Source organism: Pseudonaja textilis, chromosome 16, assembly GCF_049901715.1.
Source record: "Pseudonaja textilis isolate UNSWEBS1 chromosome 16, rPseTex1.2, whole genome shotgun sequence".
Classification (NCBI taxonomy): domain Eukaryota; kingdom Metazoa; phylum Chordata; class Lepidosauria; order Squamata; family Elapidae; genus Pseudonaja; species Pseudonaja textilis.
Genome location: NC_142005.1, coordinates 10,349,130 through 10,365,394, shown reverse-complemented (window position 1 = coordinate 10,365,394; position 16,265 = coordinate 10,349,130). Strand labels below are relative to the sequence as shown.

Sequence of the window (16,265 nt, the reverse complement as noted above, 5' to 3'; positions counted from 1 at the left end):
CCCCCTGTCGGGATGGGCGGGGGGGGCTGCTCTCAGGCTGGACCCCCGTTAGAAGCCAGGTGCCCCCACCTCCCTTTCCCCGATCGGCCAGGTGTCGCCCTTCCAGTCGCGTGCAGAGCGTCCGTCGGAAGGGCCGTCCCCGTGTCCTCTGGCGGGAAACCGGCACCGCCGCCGGGAAGGAACCTCGGTCTGCGGGGGAAGCCGCTTCCCCTCTGCTCCGGCAGGGGGCGGGCTTCCCGCGCGTGGCGTCCCTCTCCGCCAGGGGGCGCCCGCCCGGCCCTCCCCCCCCTCCCCCGCCCGCCCGCCCCAGCCGAAACTCCAGCCGCTCCGAGCGCCGGTTACCTGTCGGAGCCTGTCCGGCCGCGTCGGGGGAGCCGAGCCCGGCCGCGCTTTGTCTGCTGCTGCTGCTGCGGCGGCGGGGCAGCCCCTCGGCCCCACTCCCCGCCCTCCCGAGCGCCGAGGGTCCCGGCGGGGGCGATGCGGGCCCCCTGAGCGGCCCCGGCCTCCACCTGCGAAGCCGCGCCGAGGAAGCCGGGCTGCGGCCGAGGAGCGCAGCCACCGGGCACCATGGTGAGTCTTGGCCCGCCGGACGGGCCGGGGTGGAAGCCGGGGGGCTTCGGGGACCCCCCCTCCTCCTCTTCCTGGGGGGGTCGCCCCCTTCAGCCCCCCCCTCTTTTTCTTTCCCGCCCGGGGGGAGGAGAGACCCGCGGCCGCTGGATCCGGGCTGCCCCGCTGCCGAGTTGCGCGGCTGGCTGGGGGTCTCTGGCGGAGGGGCAGCGCATCGCCGGATCGGCCCCGGCCGGGGCTTCGCTTCGCTTCCTGCTTGGCCGGAGCAGGAAAAGTCTCTTTATTCGGATCCAATTCTTATCAAAGGATTAGACGAAGATCGCTCCGCTGCCCCCACCCCACCCCACCCCACCCGCTGTCTTTGGGCCGGCGCCTTCTAGTGCTCAAAGGGACCCCCGAGGCCATCCAGCCCACCCCCACCACCCCCGCTCAGGACCAGAATCCCGTCCGAAGGCTCGCTCGGCCTCCGTCCCGGGAAAACCTTCCTGCCTGTCAGCCGTTTGGCGTGGGAGCTGCTCCTTTCAGTGGCCCGGTTCTGTCGGGACTCCGTGGGAGAGTAAAGAGCCCCGCGGACTTTGGGTTTTAAGGGCGCAGAGATGGGATGGGGGGGCTGACGGGGGTCGCCAGGCGGAGGGGGGCTTTGCAAAGAGCCTCTCTGCCTTTCTGCTCCCTCCGGCAAGCCAAGCAGAGCCAGGGAGGAGGGGGACCCACATGGCTGCACAAACCCAGCCAGGAGGGGCGGTTTTCAGGATAGCCCCAAGTTGAAATTGGCGGGGCTGCATCGCACAGACACACAAACACACCCCGAGAGGACTGGTTGCAGGGAAGAAAGTTATATCGCCACAACTTGTAGAGCAGGTCAACCGGCTCTTTCAAACGTCAAATATTTGGGACCACGTTCCCCTGGGCCTTGGCCCGCCCGATTGTGCTGGCCGAGGCTGATGGGATTGGCAGTCCCAAACTTCTGGATCGGCCGCTCAGCTTCCATCTTGGATCCGAGGCCTCCTTTCCGCCCCGCAGGCCTGAACCTCCGCTCGGATATTCCGGTTTTATCATTCAAGGGAAAGGGAGCAAAGGTTGTAGGGAAGGGAATTGGCCCTGGGGGGGTGGGGGAGGACAGGAGAGAAGCCCTTCCTTTCAGTCAATTCTGGAATCGGGGCAAGTAAGCAACAGTGACCGCAAGCATGTGCAGAGTGCTTTCCTGTATTATTAGACCCAGTGCAGCGAGAGGGGGGCTTTCAAGTTCTGATTCTTTTTCCGATCATCTCACCTGCCTTGTCACTCTTTTCTTAAAAATACATCATTCCCAAAAGATTTGAATTTTTCTGCTTGGCGGAAGTGGGTGATGGGAGCTGTAGTCTAAAAGGGAGCAGGCTCTCCAGGGAAGGGAAAACTTGGCCTGGCAGCCCCGGGTGGGGTGTTGTGGGGGGGTCCTGTCCTCGGAAGCCAAACCTCTTCCCGCTGGCTGCTTGGCTAATGTTTAACCGCTGGCCAGGAGGGAGGTTGACGCCGCTGGGCGCCTGCGTGGAAGGTGACACCACGGCCCCCGTCCAGCCAGGTGGGGCCAAATTATACGGGGCCTGGCATGAGAGGGAGCTGGCCTGGAATGCCTGCCTGCCCACGGCTGACTCACAGCCTCCCTTCCTGGGCTCCGCAGGGCCTCCCGTTGGGACGCTGGCAGAAGCTGCCTGGGCTGATTCAGAAGGGCGAGGCTGTCAGGAGACGGTTCCCACCTGGTGGGAAGGGGCAGGCGGTGTCCTTAGTAGCACCCCACCTGGGTGCTCCTCCTCCTCCTCCTCCTTCCCCCTTTCCTTCCTTTCCTTCCTTTCATCGTCTCCTTCCTTCCTTCCTTTCTCCCCCATCAGCACCTGCAGTCTACCTGGCCAGAGAGTTGTTGGGGAGGCAAAGGGGCAGCCTCCCCTTCCCGCGTGGGGCACGGAAGTCGGGCAGGGCTCTTGGCCCCTCCGGGATAGCTGCACACTGGCGCAGGGTGGAGTCTTGTTAGCACGGCAAATACGCTTCACATTCCTTTCCCTGGGCTGGAATTTGGAGGAGGTGCCCAACTCTTTCCTGCAACCAGGGTTGGAAAGCGAGTTCACCTGGCAAACTCCCCCGGGGGCGGCGGGGGTGGGGCTGCCGATGCTACTGGTTTGGCAGGAGTTTTTTTGGGGGGGGGGAGGGGAGAGAGATAAGGTGCCTGGGGTCTCCTACGTCTCAGTCCCACCCCTCCCCAAAGCGGAGGGGATCTCAGAGGCACCCAACCCAAACACACGAAGGAAGAGCCAGTTTTCCCAACCAATGATAGGAGGGTTTCTCCGCCCAGGTGACGCAAAGGCCCAGGTAAGTCATCCCCAGCCTGGAGCCAAGAAACTCGGGATTTTTAAGGAAAGAGAGAAGGCGGAAACTTCACCACGCCTGCTTATCTCTAACCGGCGATTGGGGCTTTGGCAGACCCCCAGGCTGCCTTCACCCAACCGGTTGACCCCCTTCAGCTCCTTGGCTCGGCTGGTCGTATCCATCCTGGGTTCCTGCATTGGCACAAAGTGGGGCTGACCGGGAAGAGCCCCCAATGAGTAGGTCGTGTGCCTGGACACACAGCCCAATTCCTTGCTAGGTGCGCTGTGTGAACGAAACCTCAGAGGGCGCCCCAGGTGGGGTGCGTCTTCAAGGCGACCGAGAGGGGAAACGATGCCATTAAATTTGTCTTTCACTGTGATTCAATCTACGCTCGATTCAAGCGTTTTCTCCCGAGGGGCCTTCACAGAGGCTGCACACACCCCCGCCTCCTCGATTCCGGAGTGGGGGCATTTGAACTCGTGTCCCAAGCTTATGGTGAAGCATCAGGGGTGGTGCCCCCTCACTCTCCGTCTCTCTCGGCCAGAGGCTGCTCTCCACTCTGGGCACCCAAGAGTCAATTGGCCGGTCGAACCGCCCGCCCGTCCAGCTTCTCCTCCGCCGGTCGCTTGGCAACTCCTAGCTGGCATTGTCTTCCCGGCTTGGCTGGGAAGAAACCTTAGCAACCAGTTTGGGGGAAAGTTTGCAAGACCAAGACGGGCGGTGATGGGGGGGGCGCGGCTATCTGCCCCCAAAGGCCACCCAGGTTTTAGGGTGCAGGAGAGAAGGAGGTGGGGGTGTAATGGGGCAAACACACCTCGCCCCCCCCAGGCACAAACCCCACCACAAAACGGCGGAGAGGGCCAGCTTTGCAAAGTTTGACTGTGCTGCCCACCCGGCCACCCCCTCCCTCCCTCCCTCCCTCCCTCCTCCCCTCTCTCTCTCTCTCTCTCTCGCCTGTCCAGCCGGCTCAGCCAAACCCTCTTGATCCGGCCCGGCGGTGCTAATGAAGGGCTAGTATTTTTAGCCAGTTTCTCAGTTCAAACCCAACAATTTCCTGGAAGGCTTTTCTTTCTCTCACAGTTGGCAAAAGAAGGTGCTTTTCTGGGCTTTTTAAAGTCCTTGTTGTTGTTGGGGGTCTTTTTTGTTTGGTGGGCTGCGAGGCTGTCGTTTATTCCCAAACGCGGATTAAGGTTTGCGAAGCCTTGCTTGGAAGTTTGGAAGCCTTTCCGTGGCTGGTGGCTACCCACAGCCCCACCTGGAGCTAAAAGAATTAGCCGTGGGCATGGAGTCCGTGGCCCCTTCGTGCCCCCACCACATTCTGAAAGCAGTCGTGACGGGCTGGGCTGTGCAGCATGGGCCCTTCTGGCCTCGTGTTTTTTTGCCATGGGGCCTTCGTTCCTTTCCTGGGCGCTCAAAGTGACGTCCAGCCCTGTTCCAAAGGGGGGGGGGAGAAGCCCACCTCAACCCCTCCTCCTCCTCCCCCTCGCCTCCCAGGGCAGCAAAGGGCGCTACCACTGGCAGATGCAGAACGTGAAGCACAGTGGGGTGGACGACATGGTTCTGCTGCCCAAGATCCAGGAAGACGCCATCGTGGAGAACCTGCGGAAGAGGTTCCTGGACGACTACATTTTCGTATCCAGAGGACGTGCTGGCGGGCGGATAGAGCCTCCCTGCATAAGGGCAGTCTGCCTCTGGCGGGAAGCCTGAGGGGGAGGGGGCGGTGGGGGCAGGGCGAGGCAGGCATTCAACCGGGAGCCCCCCCCCTTTTTTTCCGTGCCGCCCCTTAACTTGGAAACGGAAAGACGTACATTGGGCCAGTCCTGATTTCGGTCAACCCCTTCAAGCAACTGCCCTACTTCACCGACCGAGAGATCGACATGTACCAGGGGGCGGTGAGTGCGTGTGCGGGGGGGGGTGAGTGGGGGTGAGAAGCCCCGCTTTGCACCCATGTGGTCCCTGGGATGATGCCCCCGCCACCCCCGAGCCGCGAAGGTTCCAGTTTGATCCAGCTGGACTAGATGGCCTCTAGTCACCCCCGGCAAGTGCCGAGGTGCTCAGGGCCCCCCTGTACGTGTTGTGTCCCTCCCGCACAGGCCCAGTACGAAAACCCTCCGCACATCTACGCTCTGGCGGACCAGATGTACCGCAACATGTTGATCGACGGGGAGAACCAGTGTGTCATCATCAGGTGAGGCTGGGGGCTTCCCTGGGGGCGGTGGGGGGTCTGTGGAAAGCTCATTCCAGGCCTGATCCCCCCGATTCTTTCCCTCCTAGCGGGGAGAGCGGAGCTGGCAAGACGGTGGCGGCCAAATACATCATGGGCTACATCTCCAAGGTGTCTGGCGGGGGGCCCAGTGTTCAGGTGAGCGGCTTGTCCTGACATGAGATCACGCCCCCCCGTTGCCCCCTCTCAGTCCAGGTTGTGGTGGGCTGGCGATGGGCAGAAGGTCCCGTAGGAAGGTGCCCGTTTTGGTCACGTGGAGGCTCAGGCTGGAAACTGGGAGGCTGGGAGTTCTAGTGCCACCTTGGGCGTGAAAGCCAGCCGGGTGTCCTTGGGCAGGTCCACTCCACAGGGCTGTTGTTGGGAGGAAAAGAGGCGGAGGAGAGAGTTTGAGGGCATACGTTGCTGCCTGCGGTTATTTATAAAAAAGCAATAAAGGCGGGATAAAAATAAGCATGAAAAACAGAACCTCTTTCATTTCAGCATGTAAAAGACATTATCCTAAAATCTAACCCTCTCCTGGAGGCCTTTGGGAACGCAAAGACGGTGCGGAACAACAATTCCAGTCGATTTGTGAGTGCTGGGGGGGGGGAGGGCTGGGGAGGGGGGGGCTGGCAGGTCCCGAATCTCTATCCAGGGGGTGTGCAACTTGCACCCCGTTCCTACGTCCTGTTGCTACGTGCTGTTCTTGGAAGCCACATCCAAGTTGAAGCTTCGTCTTAAGGCGTTTTTCTGTCTTTCCAATCTGAAATGCTTCCCTGGGATCTCCTGGTGGTGTGTCATCCAGGCCTGACCCTGAGCAGTTTGGATGAGTGAGTGGACTCTGGTGACAATTTCAGGGTCGTTGATTCTAAGCCCATCACCACAGTATTTAGGCAGGTGCACGGAGAATTACGGGTGTGGCCCAGAAAGGGAGCAGGGAGGAACTGAGGGGACGGGGCAGAAGGGACCATGGATGACACACACACACACCCCACACCCCATTTTGCCCACCCCCCCAGGGGAAATATTTTGAGATCCAGTTCAGCCGCGGGGGAGAGCCGGACGGGGGCAAAATCTACAACTTCCTGCTGGAGAAATCCCGCGTGGTCAGCCAGAATTCCGGGGAGAGAAACTTCCACATCTATTACCAGGTGGGTGAGCGGCCGAGGAAAGTCCTTGCGCCCGGCAGACCCCTCCCCCCACCCGGACCCTCTGTGTGAGTCTGACTCCCAACCCCATCATCCCCCACCCTCGCCCACGGCTGTCGCCCCTGGGCAGCCTGCTGCAGAGCAAGAGAGCAACGTTTTTGCCTTTCCTTGCACGATCCCAATGCGGCGTTTTGACCCGGACTCTTCGGCCCCCGTTGGGTGAACGCAGCTGCTGGAGGGAGCCAGTCCGGAGCAGCGGGAGAATTTGGGGATCACCAGCCCGGATTACTACTACTACCTCAATCAGTCGGCGGCCTATAAGGTGGACGACATGAATGACCGGCAGGAATTTCAGGAGACGTTGGTAGGGATGCGGGCCCCAAGGGAGCTCCTTCTCTCTTTCACCCCCAACTTTTGAGTAAATGCACCCATGGTGAGAGGGGGTGGGGGTCAGCCATCCTGGACTACGTCCCCCATGATCCCTGGCCATGGATCAATGGAATTGTTTGCCCATAGCTGATATCTTCTTCTTCTCCTCTCCTTCCTCCTCTCCCTCCTTTTCTTCTTCCTCCTCCTCTTCTTCCTCCTCCTCCTCCAGACAGCCATGGAGGTGATTGGCCTCTCAGAGGAAGAGCAGGCGCTGGTGCTCCAGATCGTGGCTGGCATCCTGCACCTTGGCAACATCACCTTCCGGGAGTTGGGCAACTACGCCGTGGTGGAGAGCGAGGATTGTGAGTCTGGGCTGCTTCAGCTGAGACCTGGGGGGCGTTTGGGGAGGGTCCCACTCACTCAGGGGCTGCTGTCAGGGCAGGGGGCCACGGTCCCTGCACGAGGGCCGAGGGACCGAGGGGCCTTGCCTTCTGGGCTGGTGGAGGAAACCAGGGAATCTCCAAAGGGAAGAAGCAGCCGCCAGTTGAGCTGCTTGCCCCTCCGCCCTTCTCCGCAGTCCTGGCCTTCCCCTCCTACCTCCTGGCCATCGACCAGCAGCGCCTCCGGGAGAAGCTGACCAGCCGCAAGATGGACAGCAAGTGGGGCGGCCGGCAGGAGGTCATCGACGTCACCCTCAACGTGGAACAGGCCAACTTCAGCCGCGATGCTCTGTCCAAAGTGCTCTACGCTCGCCTCTTCGACTTCCTGGTGGACGTGAGTGGCCGGCCGGACTCGCCCTGAGTGGGGCTTCCTCCACAGCCAGGTGGAGGGTTTGGATGGGGGGTGTTGCAATGGGGCGGATCTCAAGAGCCAGCCAGGAAGGGCTCAGGCGCCACCGAAAGAGTCCACGGAGGGAAATGGGAAGCATAAATAAAAAGAAACACAAACTGCTTTGGTGGCTCAGACAGGGAAACTCCGCATGACTCACCCTTCCTTCTTTCTTCCTTCTCTCTCTCCTCTTTCTTCCTTCTCTCTTCCCCTCTGCCTGCTTTCTCTCCTTCTCCGCTTCCCAGGCTGTCAACAAAGCAATGGAAAAGCAGCACCAGGAATACAGTATTGGTGTCCTGGACATTTACGGCTTTGAAATCTTCCAGGTAAACCTGCAGCCCCAAACGCTCCCCGCCAGGTGAACAAGAGGCCTCCTTCCATGCCAGCCTCTCCCCTGGCACAAACCGTCAGTTGGAGTCGAGGGGAAATTAACCTCATTGATCCCATGGCTGCCACCGGTGGCAAAGCAGCCCGGCTGGGCCAAAAAAGGGAGAAAAAGATCCGTGGTGCGTGGGAAAAGGACGGGGGAGGGGGGGCGTTCCCCCCCCTTCTGTTTCAGCAGAGGGAACAAAAGCCTCTTTGGAAGGAAATCTCCCCACCGGAGCTCGATAAGTTCATGATTTCACCACTGTTGGTGCCCAGCGCCAAACTGCCTCGAAGGAATTGCCCAAGGGTGCGATGCCAGCATTTTGCGCCATTGCACATATTTTGGGGGGGGGGGCTGGATTTTGGGGAGCCCCAGACCGGGCTGCGAAGCTGAGCGATTCGCCTGCATTGCACCTGGCACGGCCGGCCTGACTTTCCGCTTCTCTCCTGCCAGAAAAACGGCTTTGAGCAATTCTGCATCAATTTTGTGAACGAAAAACTCCAGCAGATTTTCATCGAGTTGACCCTGAAGGCTGAGCAGGTGATGAGCCTCTTGGGGTTTTTGGTTTTTTGGTTTTTGGTTTTTGCAAATGGAGAACCTTTTTCCATTTTTGCATTTTTAAAAAATCACGCCTTTGGGGCAAAACTCCGAAGCTTGGACAGGGCCGGAGCGTGGGAGTTGAGCGGCCGCATAAATCCGTTCCATAATACACAGTGAGAATTTTTCAGTGGGAAAGAATGACCAGCGGCTGAGTCAGATTGGGCTCAAGGGAGCGTTTAATTCGTGTCAAACTTTTGTGCCCGTTTCTCCCAGTTTTGACTCGTTCTCCCGGCCTCTTTCTCTCTGCAGGAAGAATACGTCCAAGAGGGCATCCGGTGGAGCCCCATCGATTATTTCAACAACAAAGTCGTGTGTGACCTGATTGAGAATAAAGTGGTAAGCAAAAACCCTCCTTGTAAAGTAGACCTTATTTATTTCGAGAAAGGGCCCCAAACTTTGCTCCTCTGAGCTTTGCTACATTCCTTGCAAGGCGCCGGGAGGAAGAACCGTTCTCTTTTATTTTTATTTATTTATAATTTTTGGAGTAAAGGAAAAATATGACGTTGCTTTAACGCTGCAATGCAAACGGGGCAGTTCTGGATTTGCGGAAAAACCCGGGCCTGGTTTTGCAGGAAGAAGGAAGGACGTGCAACGGGTAGCATAGAAATGTGATCAATAAATACAACAAGGGGAAGGAGGGTTCGGCTGTGCTGCGGTTGGGCCAAGTGTCGGACTGAGACTGGGCTTGGGGGAGGGGAGGCAGAATTCTTGACTGCTTTCTCGGTTTGGTCCGGCTTTTCTCGTCCTTCCCAGAACCCCCCAGGGCTCATGAGCATCCTGGACGACGTCTGCGCCACCATGCACGCCAAAGGCGAGGGGGCCGACCACACCTTGCTGCAGAAGCTCCAGTCGGCGCTGGGCACGCACCCCCATTTCAACAGCTGGAACAAGGGCTTCATCATCCACCACTACGCTGGCAAGGTGGGGGCCCCAGGGACCTCCAAACCCAGCCCCCAAGGACTCCGGCCGCTCCCCAAGGGCCAGCTGGAACCCAAAGGCCCCCTTTCTGGTTCTGCAGGTGTCCTATGAGGTGGAAGGCTTCTGCGAACGCAACCGGGACGTGCTCTTCCCGGATCTGGTGGAGCTGATGCAGAGCAGTGAGATGTGAGGGCCGCTGGGGGTCTTGGTGGGGAGGGGGCTACACCAGCCCGAAGACCCTGGAATGCCTCCCCTCCTCCCTCCCCCCCGGCCCGTTTTCCTAAACCTCCCTCTGAGGAGCTGCTTTCCTCGACGTGTGTGTGTGTGTGTGTGTAAAAAGGAGCCAGGGGGACCCTTGGAGGTGAGAGCCCAAAGGAGGGGCTCCCCCCCCCGGGGGACTGAAGCTCTCCGCTTCTCCTCCAGCCCCTTCATCCGGGACCTCTTCCCCGAGAGCCTCAGCACGGAGAAGAAGGGCCGCCCCACCACGGCCGGCAGCAAGATCAAGGTAAGTGCAGGTGGGAGGCTCGCCCAGGTGGGGCAGGGAAGGGAGGGGGGCTTTGGGGACTGCAGGACAAGCCGATGGGAAGAAAGGCACACACACACACACACACACACACTCCCCTCGGCTGTGGGGGAATCTGTTTGTAAATATGATGATGATGGTGGTGGTGATGGTAACAGCATCCAGTATATTTTTATTTTCTTATTTTTCTTTTTCTCCTTCCCTCCTTCTCTTCCTCCCTCCCTTCTCTCCAAAGAAACAAGCCAACAGCCTGGTCAGCACCCTGATGAAGTGTAGCCCTCATTACATCCGATGCATCAAGCCCAACGAAACCAAGAAGTCCCGAGATTGGGAGGAGAGCCGGTAAGGCAGCGGCCATGTTGGCTGGGGAATTCTGGGAGCTGAAATCCGCACAACTGGATAAGTTGAGGAATCGCCCATTTAGACCGAGCGGCCTCCCCCCCCCCAGCCCTCCGTCAGGGACCCCCAATTTGTGCCGGGGGTCCATAGCAGCAAAGGGACAGACGGGGGCCTCCAAGACCCTCCATTTCTGCCCCCTCCGCAGGGTGAAGCACCAGGTGGAATATCTGGGGCTGCAAGAGAATATCCGGGTGCGCCGGGCCGGCTACGCTTATCGGCGAGTCTTCCAGAAGTTCCTCCAGAGGTGAGAGACGCTTTCTGGCCCTCCTAATCCCCCCAGCCCCCCCCCCATGCTTTTTCAGCCCACCTGCTGGAGGTGGGGCTCCTCCGAGGAAGGCTCGGTCCGTGGCGCCCAGCTTGGCGATCCCTCCAGCCTTCAGGCCAGCACCTGAGGGGCTCCCTCCTCCCCTCCTCCTGCCCAGGTACGCCATCCTGACGCCCGAGACGTGGCCGTGCTGGCATGGCGACGAGAGGCAGGGCGTGGTGCACCTGATGAAGTCGGTCAACATGGACCCCGACCAGTTCCAGCTGGGACGGACCAAGGTCTTCATCAAAGCCCCCGAATCGGTGAGCGCCAGGAGCCTTTGCGGCCAAAAGGCAGAGACCTCCCCTCGGGGAGGAAAATGGGGACTCTCCCCCCTCCCCCTCCGTGCCCACATGCCTGGCACTCAATGCCCACTCTTCCCCTCCCTCGGGCTTCCCCCCCCCCGCAGCTATTTCTCCTGGAGGAGATGCGGGAACGGCGCTACGACGGCTTCGCCCGGGTGATCCAGAAGGCCTGGCGCAAACACGTGGCTGTCCGCAGGAACATGCAGATGAGAGACGAAGGTGAGGGGGGCAGAGGAGGGGCAGGCAGACAAGGGGTGCTTTGGCTGGGCTGCAGCCCAGGAGCCCTCCGGGAGCGCCCCCAACCCCCGTCTCCTTCGGTGGAGAATTCAAAACTGGGTGTTTTTATTTGTTCAGTGGGACAACTTGCCTCCAGAAGTTGCAAATGCTGGACGTTTCTAAGAAGAGACTGGAAATGGTCTGGGGTTTCCTGCCTAAGCAGGGGGTTGGACTAGAAGACCTCCAAGGTCCCTTCCAACTCTTCTTATTCCATTCCATTCCAGTTATTTTTTTCTGCCCGCGTGCAGTGACCAAAACGAGCCAACGGAGGGCGGCCTTTACCTGCCCTTCGGAGAAGCCCATCCGTTCCTCCAGCAGAGGGCCAGGCGGCCTCTGAGCATGTGCAGGGGGACTCCTGCCTTCTACCCCATGCCAACCGCAGCTGGTTCTGACTCCGATTTCCCCTTCTTCCCCCACAAAGCCTCCAACCTCGTCCTCAACAAGAAGGAGCGCCGTCGCAACAGCCTGAACCGCAACTTCATGGGGGACTACATCGGCCTGGACAACCACCCCGAACTCCGCCGGTTCCTGGGCCGCAGGGAGCGGGTGGACTTTGCCGACACCGTCACTAAGTACGACCGGCGCTTCAAGGTGAGGCGTGGCCCCGCTGGATCCGGCTGCTTCCCTTCTTGACGGGCCGTAAGATAGGCCATGCCTGTGGCTGGAGGTTCTCCGCCTCGGCTTCTCTTGCCTTTGAGGAGAATTTGGCCTTGGGGAGCTGCCCTCCCAGGTGTTGGGCGGAGGGGAAGAGCCCCCCCCCACTCCCAAGGGCTCCCTGGGGGCTGAACCCTCTTTTTGTGGTCCTGGCGCAGACGGTCAAGCGGGACCTGATCCTCACCCCCAAATTCCTCTACCTGATCGGGCGGGAGAAAGTGAAGCAGGGTCCCGAAAAGGGGTCCATCAAGGAAGTGCTGAAGAGGCAGCTCGAGGTGGAGAAGATCCAGTCGGTCTCCCTTAGGTGAGCAGGGAGAATTGGGGAGGGGCTTCCCTGGGCAGAGAGAGGCGCCTGGGAGCCTGTGGGACTCCCCGCCACTTGAAAGTCCCAGATTCTTCACCCTGGAGCCCGTTTCCTCCCCTTCTGCCCCACCCGCCGTGATGCCGGTGCTTATGGGGAGGGGGCAGCCGTGTCAAAGAGGACCCCCCCTCCTCCTGACTAGGCTTCCCCCCCCCGCCCCTTCCCCCAGCACGCTGCAGGACGATTTCCTCATCCTCCACGAGTCTCAGTACGACACGGTGCTGGAGTCCGTCTTCAAGACGGAGCTGCTGAGCCTGCTCTCCAAGCGCTACGGAGAAAGGACCCAGAAGCAGCTGCCCATCAAGTTCAGCAACCAGTAGGCCTCAGACCCCCACCCCCACCCCCCACCCCTTTCCTGCACTTAGGGACTCCGGGGTAGACTTCTCCTGGGCAGGGAGGGTTTCCAGGCCCCGTTTCTAGCCCTGGTTAAGGAGATGAGAATCGTCGCTGCAAATGTCTCCTTTGGACGACTTCCAAGGAGATGGGAGGGCAGCGCTCGTCTTCGGCCAGCCTCCCCCAAATTAGGGATGGGGCACCACCCGGAGATCCCCAGTCAATACATACCAGGAGGCAGGGGCTGCAAACTGCGTATTAGTCCTGAGGATTTGAACCCAGCGCTAATGGGGCAGCACCCCTATTCCTGCCCCTTGCCTGCATCCCCCCCCCGCCCCAATTCCCTCTCTCTCTGCACATTTCCCCTTCCCCAGGCTGGAGTTCAAGGTGAAGAAAGACGGCTGGGGGCCCTGGGCAGCGGCTGGATCCCGGCAGATCCAGTTCCAGATCTGCCAGGGGGACCTGGCTCTCCTCCGCACCAACGGGAAAGTGCTGGTGGTCAGCATCGGGCCGGGCCTCCCCCGCAATGCCCGTAAGTCAGGGACTGGAGATTTGATGCGGGGGACACACTTGAGCCTGCATATGTGGGGAAGCCCAGCGAGACAGCAACGGAGCGCGCAAGGAGTGCAAAGATGCACGTTTTGCAAAAAAAAATGGGACCTATTTGCAGAATTTTTCAGGAATGATTTGCAGGATTTTTCAAGAATTATTTGCAGGATTTTTCAGGAATGATTTGCAGAATTTTTCAGGGATTATTTGCAGGATTTTTCAGGAATGATTTGCAGGATTTTTCAGGAATGATTTGCACAATTTCCAGGCCCAAACCGGAAGGACACCAGGAAAAGCCGGTACTCCGCGGGAGGCCCTGCCCTTGGCTGGAATGCCCAGACCAGCTCAGGTGAGAGAGAGCTGTGATTTGCAGACTACCCTCAACCCTTGGCCTCCCTTAAGCCAGCATTTCCCAATCCGTATCTCTTGGAGATATAACGGACCCCTAAACGGCGCTCCTGGCACCCAGGAAGAGCCGGGTGGCAGGAGCCAAAAGCTGCCCTCCCCCAAGACCAGCGGACGGGTGGGTGTCCAAGGCGCCTCCAGAACGACCGTCTTAAGACTCTCTTTACGCCCAATTGGGCTGGGCGGAATTGCTGGGCGTTTGGAGCAGAGGCCGGCGGCTGACTTTCCCCTTCTCTGCAGGGTCGGCGTGGGGCAGCCACGGCCGGGGGGCCAGGCTCTCCCTCCAGCAGCGTCACTCCATGACCCGCCAGGGCAGCATGGAGCAGCCCAGCCTGCCACGCCAGGGAGCCAGCCCTCGTGCAAAAGCCTTCCCTGCACCGCTTGACCTGGGCTTCATGGATGTCCCTGACCGAGGGGTGGCTGGGTAAGCGAAATAATAAGAATTATCTTTTATTCTTCTCCTCCAGCTGGCAGCGTTTCTCCACCTGGCCAACTCTAGAGCCCCCTGAGAGCTGGAAATCCACCCATTTTGAGGTTTACTGCCTCAAAACAGCTTCTCTCTGCTCAAGGTTTTTTGCGTGACTCAAGCGGGTAGGGACAGCCCTTGGCCACGCCACTCGGGGCTCTGCACGGCTGCGGGGCAACCGGGAGGCGTCCATGCCCACCCAAATGCCAGGGAGAGCTGAGAACTCTTTTTTTTTTCCAGCCTTCGGCGCCACCTTAGCAAAGAGGCCAAACCCATCCCAGGAGGCGGCCGTGCCAAGCCCAAACCCAAGCCCAAGCCGCAGCCGTGCCTCCCCCGGTGCCGGGCTCTGTATGCCTACGACGCCCAGGACACGGACGAGCTGAGCTTCAACGCGAACGACGTCATTGAGATCATCAAGGAAGGTGAGGGCTTTCCCGGGGGAACCCTGAGGGCATCCATACAGCCGGTTGGTCTGGAAGGAGACCGGAGCCCTGATGGGGAGGGGCTTCGGGGTGGCCAGGGGGTCTCCACGGAGGAGGAGGCCGGTCCGTCCTAAGCAAGGCTGTCCTCCTCTTTCCAGATCCGTCGGGATGGTGGGAGGGCCGCATTCGTGGCAAGGAAGGGTTGTTCCCGGGGAACTACGTGGAGAAGAACTGAGGAGGGGCTGGCACTGCCCCTCTCCTGCAATGGCACCAGTGGCTGCCCCGCTGGGAAAGACCTGGAGACCGGGACGCTACTGGAGGGCAGCCGATACTCGCAAGAGAGCACGGAAAGGGGCCTCGCTGGCCTGCAGAAATTTGGTGCCTCTTGGTGCCCTCTGAACGCGGCCAAGAAAACCAGGCAGGAATGTTTAACTGCAGGTGCGAACGTCCCTCTTGCTGCCCTAAAAGCCACACCAGGAGGTGCCAGCCTGGTGGACCTTTAAGGCCGGGGGTGGGGTGGGGGAATAGGTAGCCGGGAAAGAGAGAACTCCAAATGTTTTAAAGACAGGGAAAAAAATAATGGACTTTTTAAAAGGAATTTTTAAAAGCTTCCAGCCCGCGTGGAAAGCCTCAGACGTCTGCCTTGGGTTGTCAAACGGGCCCCGCTGGGAGGGCCTGCGGGCTCTGCCCGCTTGCTGCCAACCTGTGTGAATCCAGCCTCCCGAAAGAAAAGCCCCTCTGGGGAAGGAATCCTAAAATTGACGGGCGGCACAGGAGAAAACGAGAGGAAAAAAAAAAACGAGTGAAATAAATTATGTACATTGAGGCCCTTTCTGAAAATGGATTTTATTTGCTGCCGCATGTTTGTTTTTTTTTCCTTTTCTTTTTCTAAAAAAACCAAAACAACCCCCCCCCCACCCACCCCATGTTCCCTGGGAGGGGGATTCCAGGGTCAACCGGGGTTTCTCTGACAGACCAGGATCAAGGAAGCGGGCTGGCTGAGCCCGAGAGATTTACTGGCCCAAACCTGGACCTCTGACACGCCAAAGGATCCGCGAGGGGCTCAGACGGTGCGCCGCGAAGGCACCGTGTTTGGCCCTGGGGAAAAGGGGGGGGCCACGGTGCCAAGGGGAGTCCACGAGGGAGTGAAAGCTGCGGGGGGCCCAAACCCACCCCAAGGGGGCCGGAAGACCACCGACCTCTGGCCTGCCAGAGCTGCTGAGCGCCCCAAACCAAGGAAAGGTATTTTGCACAATTCCCTCCACTCAGGAGCCGCCCTGGTTTAACATGGACCCCCTGAGCAAATGATCACAAAACCTTAATTTTACACGCCCCCCATGCCCCCTTTTTAAACCAAGCAGCCGAGGGTCCCTCTGCTCTTTCGGGAAATAATCAGTTAGCACCAGTCACTCAACCTCTTTTTGCTTTCAATCGTTTTGTTTTTTTCAGTATATGTTACACGGATGGTTCAAAGGACACGCACTTCCGTTAGTCTGCATTAGTGACAACTCAAAAATAATCATAATAATAGACCAAACCAAACCCGGGAACTAAAATAAAACACCAGTCGAGAGAGAGAGAGAGAGGGAGACAGAGAGAGAGACAGAGAGAGAGAGAGAGAGAGGGGGGAGAGAGACAGCCCCTTCCCCAAGAGGAAGCAAACGCCCGAAGACGCCAAAACAAGGAGAGTCACTTCCTAGATTGCAGGCCTGAAGCACAGAAACGCGCCTCTCTTGAACCCGGGGCCACAGTCTCAAGGGTTCGGAGCAGAACGCCGTGCGGGACTTCAAGCGTTTCCCGAAGGGAGGATCTGGCAGCTCCCGGATGGGAACGTGGCTTCGGATCCCGGTTAAATCGGGAGAGGAATGCTGGGGGGAGGGGGCTAGGAATTTGGGGGTCCTGGGGGGTGGAGGGAACCGGGGCCAGAAACA

At 59.4% G+C, this 16,265-nt stretch overlaps 1 protein-coding gene across 2 annotated transcripts; it reads left to right on the top strand.

Moving 5' to 3' along the window:
• Positions 1–306: 306 nt before the first annotated feature.
• Positions 307–15,160, top strand: LOC113449240 (unconventional myosin-Ie-like). 2 transcript variants are annotated; one of them, XM_087913967.1, is made up of 28 exons: positions 307–570; positions 4,399–4,536; positions 4,707–4,796; positions 4,998–5,092; positions 5,179–5,266; positions 5,609–5,698; positions 6,127–6,258; positions 6,485–6,619; positions 6,854–6,986; positions 7,202–7,398; positions 7,698–7,778; positions 8,273–8,359; positions 8,669–8,755; positions 9,173–9,340; positions 9,438–9,523; positions 9,761–9,842; positions 10,096–10,202; positions 10,405–10,503; positions 10,682–10,826; positions 10,973–11,087; positions 11,566–11,735; positions 11,957–12,102; positions 12,329–12,475; positions 12,867–13,024; positions 13,310–13,390; positions 13,687–13,870; positions 14,153–14,334; positions 14,493–15,160. In XM_087913967.1, exons 1-28 carry the CDS (start codon positions 568–570, stop codon positions 14,567–14,569), a joined length of 3,303 nt encoding a protein of 1,100 aa, XP_087770093.1. In that variant the 5' UTR covers positions 307–567; the 3' UTR covers positions 14,570–15,160. The 2 variants fall into 2 exon arrangements, with proteins under 2 accessions (XP_087770093.1, XP_087770092.1); XM_087913966.1 differs by lacking the exon at positions 307–570 and adding an exon at positions 2,621–2,907.
• The last annotated feature ends 1,105 nt before the right edge of the window (positions 15,161–16,265 follow it).

What these genes read in the sequence shown, in the direction of transcription:
- LOC113449240 (XM_087913966.1), top strand. Translation starts at nt 2,707, where the DNA reads ATGCTACTGGTTTGGCAGGAGTTTTTTTGGGGGGGGGGAGGGGAGAGA. An exon ending in TCATCAAAGCCCCCGAATCG is followed by an intron (nt 10,827 to 10,972) that starts GTGAGCGCCAGG and finishes CCCCCCCCGCAG; the next exon opens with CTATTTCTCCTGGAGGAGAT. An exon ending in GGGCCTCCCCCGCAATGCCC is followed by an intron (nt 13,025 to 13,309) that starts GTAAGTCAGGGA and finishes CACAATTTCCAG; the next exon opens with GCCCAAACCGGAAGGACACC.